The sequence below is a fragment of the Protomyctophum parallelum genome, assembly GCF_964188405.1.
Source record: "Protomyctophum parallelum genome assembly, chromosome: 22".
Classification (NCBI taxonomy): domain Eukaryota; kingdom Metazoa; phylum Chordata; class Actinopteri; order Myctophiformes; family Myctophidae; genus Protomyctophum; species Protomyctophum parallelum.
Genome location: NC_139714.1, coordinates 29909996 through 29920154, shown reverse-complemented (window position 1 = coordinate 29920154; position 10159 = coordinate 29909996). Strand labels below are relative to the sequence as shown.

Sequence of the window (10159 nt, the reverse complement as noted above, 5' to 3'; positions counted from 1 at the left end):
GATTGATAGCAGTCGCAGCAATTTCTCTATGTGCCAAGTCAGTTGTCACAGGAACACTGTGTTACAGTCCACTTTCAGTTATCTTCGGGCTAATTTAAAATCCACATAGCCACTAATTCTACAATAAGTCTATGTAGAAAACTGGCCTGAATGCTGTTAACCACTTTTAACTGTAATAATGTCATTATAGGCAACAAAAAAAAAAGTATAATTTATGTTGTTAATCGTTGTGGGAGAGAGTTTGTTATATTGAATGTGCATTTCTCATCACACTTTCGCCTATGCTGCTTTCTTTCTGTACAAAAACACGAAACATTCAGCGAATGAGAGTAACCATGAAGACTTAGTTTTACCTGACATAGTTTTTACTGTATTTAAGGAGAAGGTTGCACTGGCTGTTTGCAGGTTTCTCTATCGAGGGCCCATCCCAGGCTAAGATCGAATGTGACGACAAGGGGGACGGGTCGTGTGATGTGCGATACTGGCCTACGGAGCCTGGCGACTATGCTGTACACGTCATCTGTGATGACGAGGACATCAAGGACAGCCCCTTCATGGCCCACATCCTCAACGCAGCCAATGACGTCTTCCCAGAGAAGGTTGGAGTCTGCCCCTTCGTGTCCTTTTTTAATGAGCTTACGTTCGTATCAGTTCATATACTGTATATCAACAGCACTTTCCCACTCAAAGCCTTCAAAATATCTTTTGGCAAAGTATCCATGTTTGTGCTAACTATATCCGCCTCGTTTTAGGTGAAATGTTATGGTCCTGGTTTGGAGCCCACCGGCTGCATTGTCAACAAGCCCGCCGATTTCACCATTGACACCAATGGTGCTGGTAGAGGAGAACTGAGGATCTATGCCCAGGTATGAATGCAAACATCTCTTGCTAGTAGCCTAGTTCGGTTTTCCTCATGAGGGAAACCAGTCTTATGTGAAAATTGAACTCCGCGAGGAATGCAAGTGGAATGCAGTGCAAGTGAAGTGTGTTTTTGTGCTAACAGGACGCAGAGGGCTTCCCTATTGACATCCAGATCACGGACAACGGCGACAGCACCTTCTTCTGCGTCTACATCCCCGGCAAGCCCATAAAGCACACCATCATCATCACATGGGGCGAGGTCAACGTCCCCAACAGTCCCTTTAGGGTGAGGACGGAGAACCAACATCAATGGATCCATAATGCTACAGATGTATAGCCACTCAAAAAGGAACTGTGTGGATTCCACACAGTTCACTGTAGAACCTTCCTTCTGCTGTATAAATCTTCAACTGATTTTACATCTGTTGCATGCGTATAGTTAATTTGTTTTATTGTGTGTTTGAATGACTCAGGTGACCATCGGAGAGGGCAGCCACCCTGAGAACGTGAAGGTGTATGGTCCAGGGGTGGAGAAGTCAGGGCTGAAGGCCAACGAGCCGACCTACTTCACTGTGGATTGTAGCGAAGCAGGACAAGGTTAGACTCGGGAGTGAATTTAGCTCAATGGCCAAAACAGAGGACTTGTCCTTTCTCTTCATTAAAAATAACCACCTCCAACGTCTGTTCTCATCAACCAGGTGATGTCAGCATCGGGATCAAGTGTGCTCCGGGTGTGGTGGGCCCGGCGGAGGCCGACATTGACTTTGACATCATCAAGAATGACAACGACACCTTCACGGTGAAGTACACGCCCCCTGGGCCCGGGCGCTACACCATCATGGTCCTGTTTGCTGATCAGGTGAGACAGCCCGACGTGAAACAGACGCCACAGCGTGTCAGCTGCTTGGTGTACTGGCCATCTGTAGCGTCATAAGTTCACATCCGGCACATGACATGCTTTGCTTCTTATAAGTCAAAAAACGACAACCTTCTTCTATGTAATTTTTCCAGCTCTCATAAGACTTATTTTCTTCAAACGCCGGTGGGACTCTGTAGTTAATGTTGTTAGCCATCCTCTGCTACCGTTGATAAGACAAAAACGACAACCTTCTTCTTTGTAATATGAAACTTTAATCAGTTGAACGTAGCGCAAAATAACAACCTGGCCACTGCCATTGATACACATAAAAGACTGTCTGCTAAAGCCTGCGCATAGTGCAAAGCCCACTGGGTAGTGGGAAGTACCATATTAACCCATTCTGACCTGAGATCAGATTCATACGAGGTTTCCGCCGGACACACACTGGTCTGATGAACCCATTCTGATCAGATTCTAAAAATGTCAGTCGCTCTTCGATTTTTCAAAAATAGCAGACCTACAAGCTCGTATCGCGCCACTCGGTGGCGCGATATGAGCTTGTAGATCTGCTATTTTTAAATAGCTAAAGCATAACATGATGCTGACACCAAAATGGGTGCCCGGTCAGAATGGGATAATAGTGCAATGCAAAACCAGAATATTTACAGCTTCCTCTTCTTTCTTTACTGTACTGTCCGTTATAAATCCCCCATATATAATTATGATAAGAAACAAATGAAAGGGGTCTTGGAAATGCGCCCTACTAAAGTTTGATCTTTTAAACAGGAAATCCCCGTCAGCCCATTCAGAATCAAAGTGGACCCTTCCCATGATGCAGCTAAGGTCAGGGCCGAGGGGCCTGGACTCGGCAAGACAGGTGAGTGACAGAATACCGAACCGTAAGATCTGACTGAGTGAGATAAGGTAACATGTTTGTCATAGAGTAGACCAAATCTCAAAACACACAAACATATGTCCGTTATACAATAACCCTACAATGTCTGTTAACCCATTCTGACCAGAGATCAGATTCATACGAGGTTTCCACTGGACACACACTGGTCTGATTAACCCATTCTGACCTGAGATCAGATTCTAGAAATGTCAGTCGCTCTTCGATTTTTCAAAAATAGCAGACCTACAAGCTCGATATGAGCTTGTAGATCTGCTATTTTTCAATAGCTAAAGCATAACATGATGCTGACACCAAAATGGGTGCCCGATCAGAATGGGTTAATATATATATATATATATAATATATATACATATATATGTCTTTGCAACGGAAACTCGTAGACCGGTTTTCAATGCACCCATTTCCTGTGCAATCATTCAAGGTGTGGAGGTGGGCAAACCAACCCACTTCACCATATACACCAAGGGAGCAGGCAAGGCCAAGCCTGAGGTCCACTTTACCGGAGCAGCTAAAGGAGAGGCTGTTAGAGACTTTGAAATCATCGACAACCATGACTACTCATACACCGTCCGCTACACTGCCATACAACAGGTAACCCCTTTATTTGTTTTTTCTACAGTTGATTTATCAGGGGCAATTATTTTGTTGTTGTTGATTTTAGAGCCAATACCGCTCAGTGGTGGGTGTTCCTCAAGCCTGTTTGACTGTCAGAAGGGTGTCTGTCTGTGTGTGTGTGTGTGTGTGTGTGTGTGTGGGTGTCTCTCTCTCTCTCTCTATTGTGCTCAGTGATGGGCGACAATGAACTGCTCTTCACCTTTTGATCTTTTTTTTAAAGGATGGTGTTGTTCCTGTGAATTCCTTTTTATTTTTTGTGATTAAGACTTGCATGTAGTTAAGATCCTGTTTTGACCTGTATTACCCGGCAGTGCGCAATAAAGGACCATTGAAAATCAAATCTCTCTCACTCTCACACACACACTTTCTCTTTCAGGGAAGCATGTCGATCACAGTCAGTCACGGGGGTGACCCAATTCCAAAGAGCCCCTTTAACATTGCTGTGGCCCCGCCCCTTGACCTCAACAAGGTCAAGATCCATGGTTTAAACAACAGTGAGTATGGCCTGGCACATTGCAAACATGTTTATTTATGGGAGCCAGAGGCAAAAGACACAGCATTTGTCAGGAAGATGAGTTTGACCTGTGTGTGCTCTCTGTGAGAACATCCATAACACTTGGCCTCTCAGAGCGAAATGTTCAACTAACGGGCCAACACCCCATCCAACACTGCCAAGACGTTGCAGGCTCGTGTCGACGTAGAATCGCTTCTTATCTATTTTAATGTAATACGACAGACATACGATTATTATGAGTCGTAAATACTCGCCTGTCGTAAACATGCACCTTCTCTGTAGGTTTGAGAAGACCAACGACTGACCACCAGTTGTATGTATTTTGTATTTCTTCGTAGAGGTGGACGTGGGCAAGGATCAAGAGTTCACGATCAACACGCGAGGTGCAGGGGGCCAAGGTAAACTGGAAGTGAAGATCACGTCGCCCTCTCGCCGACCCATCCCCTGCAAGCTGGAGACGGGCACTGCCAACGAGGTCCACACCGTGAACTACATCCCACCGGAGGAAGGGCCCTACAAAGTGGACATCTTTTACGACGGAAACCCCGTGTCGGGGAGTCCATTCACTGTGGAAGGAGTCATGCCCCCAGACCCTTCAAAGGTACAGACATGTTGTATGTAGGCTACTGTACCTTCAGTAATCTTCCAGACCTGAAACTTTTCAAGAACCAGTTAAGTTCTGTGATGTTCTTTTTGTTCCTGTGTCTGAACTTTCCCAACTGAGCTGACATCAGAAACTGGGTTGCAGAGTATGGTTGAATATCTTGACATAATTGATTCCCGTTAGCAAAACCGGTATTCTTTTGTATAACAGCTTGAGTGTGAAATTAAGTTCTGAAATGATGTCTATGCCTTCTTTGCTCCTCTCCATCTGTGTGTGGGCGTGTGAGTTTTGATCAGATAAAATGCAAGTGAGACAGAATGCAAAATCCGATTATAGCAACAGAAGATAGAAGTCCTACATCTGACACTGGACAGGGGTCATATCATACTCCATACTGTACATCATAACACCATCTAATGCCTTGTTTCCTTGCTCAGGTGCGCGCGTATGGCCCAGGTCTCCAGGGAGGTGTTGTGGGTAAACCCGCACCCTTCGCCATCGACACCAAGGGAGCGGGAACGGGCGGCCTGGGCCTGACCGTAGAAGGTCCCTGTGAGGCCAAAATTGAATGCCAGGACAACGGGGACGGCTCCTGCTCTGTGTCCTATCTGCCCACCGAGCCCGGGGAGTATGCCATCAACATCCTCTTTGCTGACCAGCACATCCCCGGGTCACCCTTCAAGGCCATGGTGCAGTCGGTGTTCGACCCCAGCAAGGTGACGGCCAGCGGCCCTGGCCTAGAGCGGGGCAAGGTTGACGAGACGGGCTCCTTCACAGTGGACTGCTCCAAGGCCGGAGAGGCCGAGCTCACCATCGAGATCATCTCTGACTCCGCCGGGGCCATGAAGGCCGAGGTGCACGTCCAGAACAACAGCGACGGCACCTACTCCATCACCTACATCCCACAGTTCCACGGCATGTACACCATCACCATCAAGTACGGGGGCCATGCTGTGCCGAAGTTCCCTGCCCACGTGCAGGTGGAGGCGGCTGTGGACACCAGCGGAGTGAAGGTCTACGGTCCAGGAGTAGAGCCCAGAGGTGAGGTCATGTGGGATGAGTTACTGATGTGAATGCATGTTGGAAACACTGTTTCTAAAGGGCATCTGGTAAATCACTGGAAAGACCAGGCACTTTCCAGCAATGTTCAGAAAGTCTTGGAAATGGAAAGGCACAATGTTTCTACTTTTGCATTACACTGTCAAATGTTGAAGTAGGTCGTTCATTTATTGTTTATGTTTCTGTCCGACAGCGACAGTTAATATATAATCAGTTTAATCACTTTAACCTTACATACATTATTTGAAAATAGACTACGTACGAGCTCTTGCATTGTCAATCTGCTGAGATCATCAACATTTTATTTTTAACAACACAAATGTTATGGGATTCCTGGCACAAACTATTTCACTGATATAAATCACAGGGTGCAACTGAAATGATTGAAATTCCATGGAAAACTCTGTGATGAGACGTTTCTGTCCCAAACGCAATCTGACGGCTCCAACCAAGGTCTATTTTCCTCCTCCTACCTTGCATATACAGTAGCTACGGTAAACTATTGCATCAACTTACAGTAGGCAATAATCTCAATTTAAACGTAACTTTCAACCTGGTGTCCCTGTTTTGCGCATGTCACAAAATATGGTGTAAATTGCCAGTCTGAGCTTGTAGATCAGCTATTTTCACTATTTGTCGTATGTCGTGTACAATGTGTATCTATATGGCTATAATGGTTATACTTCAATGAACCCACAAGCACTGCTGTCAAGAAGGAAAGATGGAAGCACTCACTTTGTTTCACTTTCACTTACTCTCCTATACCTTCTTTTTTTTTAAAACCCCTTTGTTCTTTCACCCCTTATTTCTTTCTTTTCCTGGCTATCCAAGAGAGAAACTATTTGACCAGTAGGCCAGGGGGAACTGGCTGCAGCTTGACTGACATTACTGGCCCACTTGGCCAAGTCTGGATTTAATCAGTCCAGTCTGACACTGATTGGTCACATATGAGAGGAATTGGTGTGTGTGTGTGTGTGTGGGGGGGGGGGTGTTGTATGATTGGCTGGCTCTTCTGTTGACTGACAGTGATTAGGTGTAATTTTCCCCGCCAGTGGGAGTGATACCGCACGCACGCGCACACACACACACACACACACACACACACACACACACACACACACACACACACACACACACTCTGTCAACAATGATGTTCAATCAATCAAAACTTCATCTGAGACCAAGTATCTATCATGTACAGAATACAGATAGGAAGGTCTTATTTCTCAGGCAGATATCTTTATACATACTGTATGTGTTAACTCATGAGACTGTAGAGAAACACGATCAGAGTTCCTTTAACTATGTTGAGTTGAGTAGTATAACGCTGTTTAAATAGCGGGTAAATAAATACTGCACTGGGGGACTTCGCTAGATTTCAGACCAGCTGGTCTGGTCTAAGGTACAATCGCTTACAGTGCTTCCTGTAAGATGACAATAATGCCAACAATTTGCCAGAGCACACCTCATTTTAAGACCAACCATGGACACACAGATACATGCACCGCAAATACATGGTGTACTTAGACATTGTTGCTGCTGGGTGTGAAAAGAACTGCATCGATTGTAAACTAGCAGTCAAAATTCTCCTGCACTTTGTGCCGATTTGCGGCAGGTGTTTAACCGCTAGCCACTGCAGATCTACAAGCTCATAGCGCGCCACCGAGTGGCGCGCTACGAGCTTGTAGGTCTGCTATTTTTGAAAAATCGAAGAAGCGACTGACGTAGAAGACATTTTTATAATCTGATCTCAGGTCAGAATGGAAAACTGTCAGGATGTAGAAGACATTTTTAGTATCTGATCTCAGGTCAGAATGGGTTAACACTGTGCACATTTGTGTCCCATGTCCCAGGGGTGCTGCGGGAGGTCACCACCCATTTCACCGTGGACGCGCGGGCTCAGACCAAGAGTGGAGGCAGCCACATCAAGGCCCGCATCGTCAACCCCTCCGGTGCCAACACGGACGCCTACATCACAGACAAGGGCGACGGCACTTACCGAGTAGAGTACACAGCCTACGAAGACGGTGAGGCTCCCCAAAGTTATGAACTCTATGCAAGATCAACAATCCCATGCTGTTGGAATTGACTGTGATCAGATCGTATCTGATTTGGCTGGAAAGAGCCACAGCGAGGCCAGGGTTTAATTAACCACCTTAGTTTGAATCTTCTTCGAAAATCTACAATCTCACAGTGCTCCGTGGCGCGTTGTACACACGCGTGCGTGCGTGCGTGCGTGCGTGCGTGCGTGCGTGCGTGCGTGCGTGCGTGCGTGCGTGCGTGCGTGTGTGCGTGCGTGCATACAGCAGATGTTTGCCATTATTTGCTTTGTTTGGACACCACCCCTCCAATTAGATACTTTGCCAATACTGCTCTAGTAATATTCCTGAGGAGAATGAATGGTGAAGATGGGAATGCTGGAACACATGCGGCCTGTAACAGAAGAGAGAATGAATGGATGAATGGATGGATGGATGGATGAATGCAAAAGGGCCTTCTGTAATAAACGGGGGCTTACAGAGATGGGGGGAGGAGAAGACGGAGCTGGATGTGTGGCATGGCATAGTCTGGTATTTATAGCTGTTGCCTGTCTGGTCACAGCAGATGGTTTTCCACTGATAGTGATACGTGTCAGGTCCAAGTACGCTCCACTCTGGGACAGAAATACTGGTACTATCCCTGTGGCAGCCTCCTGGGTCTGTGACCCTCTTACCGTGTTCTCATTCTTCCACTCACTCATTCACTCACTCACAGTCACACACACACACACACACACACACACACACACACACATGGATGTCAATCAGGCCTATATGCTATTAATCTTTATTTCTCTCTCTCGCTGTCCTCTCTGACTCTCATCCATCCAGGCATTCATCTGATAGAGGCGTTGTACGACGACGTGGCGGTACCAAATAGTCCGTTCCACGTGGCGGTGACGGAGGGCTGCGATCCGAGCCGCGTGCGAGCCTACGGGGCAGGTCTGGAGGAGGGCCTGGTCAACAAGCCCAACCGCTTCACTGTGGAGACCAGGTACTCTCTCTGCCCCTATAGCGTCACACACAGATGGAGGGTTAAAGATACTCTTCTGATATGTGGAACCGTGCCATCTATTACAGTTTACTGCAGGGTTTAATACACACCAGGGGTCCTACGTGTGTACAGTAAAGATGTTGTTGGGCTGTCAGAATCTTTATATACTTAAGGCAGGTATTAAAAAAGTCTTTATAAGATCATTGCTTCCTTCCTTCCCTCCCTTGTCTTCTTTTCATCGCTCATTTTCTGTCCTCCCGTGTCTCTTCCTCAGGGGTGCTGGCACTGGGGGTCTGGGCCTGGCCATCGAGGGTCCGTCGGAGGCCAAGATGTCCTGCAAGGACAACAAAGATGGCAGCTGCAGTGTGGAGTACATCCCCTTCACCCCTGGAGAGTATGACGTCAACATCACCTTTGGAGGTCTTCCCATTCCAGGTAACGGGACGTGGTCAACATCTGTTCCGCACTTAATAAAACCTTATATTTGGAAAACAAAGCAATACTTCCTCATCTATGTTGGTGTTGTGACTTTATATATTGTCATTCACTTCCATAAGAGGGTGGAGAGGTGGTGGAGTTAGTTGCTTTAGGAGGGGGAGAGGAGGTGGAGTTAGTTGCTTTAGGAGGGGGAGAGGTGGTGGAGTTAGTTGCTTTAGCAGACTGTTTGAGTTAGAGTTGAGAGGTTTTGTCCGAAGCGCTTTTTACTACTTTTCATTGGTTCAATATTTTCAAAACAACACACAGACGTAAAGGGTGTTCAATAGCACTGATTTATGCAAAAAAGAAAAAGATAAATCTAAAACTCATAAAATGGAGTTAGGTGGTTTTGTTCCCGACAGCAAACAATATAATATTATAATGTAAGTCAGTGTCCATTTTCTGATCCCCATTGTGTGTGTGTGTGTTGCAGGCAGCCCATTCCGTGTCCCAGTGCGAGAGCTGGTGGACCCCAGCAAGGTGAAGTGCTCCGGCCCGGGGCTGGGCAGCGGAGTGAGGGTACACGTCCCTCAGACCTTCACCGTAGACAGCAGCAAGGCTGGCCTTGCCTCTCTGGAGGTGCAGCTCTATGGACCCACTGGTGAGAGACAACAACCATAACTCTTACTTTTTTTTTTTTTTTTGCTTTTTTTGCGGCTTACGCCTTTTATTGATTTTTGAAGGGACAGACAGTAGGCTGACAGGAAACGGGAGAGAGATGGGGGGATGACATGCAGTAAAGGCCGTGTCGGGTCCGGGAGTCGAACCCGCGGCACACTGCGACTGGATTACCAGTCCGGTGCCCAGACCGTTACGCTACGGCCTGGGCCCATAACTCTTACTTTAACCTCAACCTTGTTCTTCGTTTCCAACCCTAACACTGAACCTATAAGCCCAAAATGTCCTGATATTTTTGTCCTTGTGTGAAGACGTTTGTGTTGAGTCTCACAAAGGATCCAAGTCGGACACACACTCTCAGAAGGTCATCCTGCTAATACGATGATTTCTGTCTTTGCCTCCAGGTGTGGCCGAGCCCGTCGACGTCACCGATAACGGTGATGGAACACACACCGTCAACTACACCCCCGCCAGAGATGGACCGTACACTGTGTGTGTTAAATACGCTGACCAGGAAGTTCCTCGCAGGTCAGGACGAAAGAGATACATGACTTTTATTGGAGAAGACTAGTTTCCCTTGTTTGTTTTGCTATCATCCTTATA

General features: G+C 46.7%; 1 protein-coding gene across 10 annotated transcripts in view; it reads left to right on the top strand.

The window, feature by feature from the left end:
* Positions 1–10159, top strand: part of flncb (filamin C, gamma b (actin binding protein 280)) — a 73992-nt gene that overhangs the window by 42833 nt on the left and 21000 nt on the right. For all 10 annotated transcript variants that reach the window (XM_083758191.1, XM_083758189.1, XM_083758190.1 and 7 more), the window contains 15 exons: positions 406–599; positions 753–866; positions 1004–1147; positions 1335–1458; positions 1560–1720; positions 2507–2597; positions 3058–3227; positions 3628–3745; positions 4104–4366; positions 4807–5410; positions 7282–7455; positions 8299–8461; positions 8736–8896; positions 9372–9539; positions 9961–10084. In XM_083758191.1, coding sequence (XP_083614317.1) covers positions 406–599; positions 753–866; positions 1004–1147; positions 1335–1458; positions 1560–1720; positions 2507–2597; positions 3058–3227; positions 3628–3745; positions 4104–4366; positions 4807–5410; positions 7282–7455; positions 8299–8461; positions 8736–8896; positions 9372–9539; positions 9961–10084 — 2773 coding nt within the window. The remainder of the gene's footprint in view (positions 1–405; positions 600–752; positions 867–1003; positions 1148–1334; positions 1459–1559; positions 1721–2506; positions 2598–3057; positions 3228–3627; positions 3746–4103; positions 4367–4806; positions 5411–7281; positions 7456–8298; positions 8462–8735; positions 8897–9371; positions 9540–9960; positions 10085–10159) is intronic.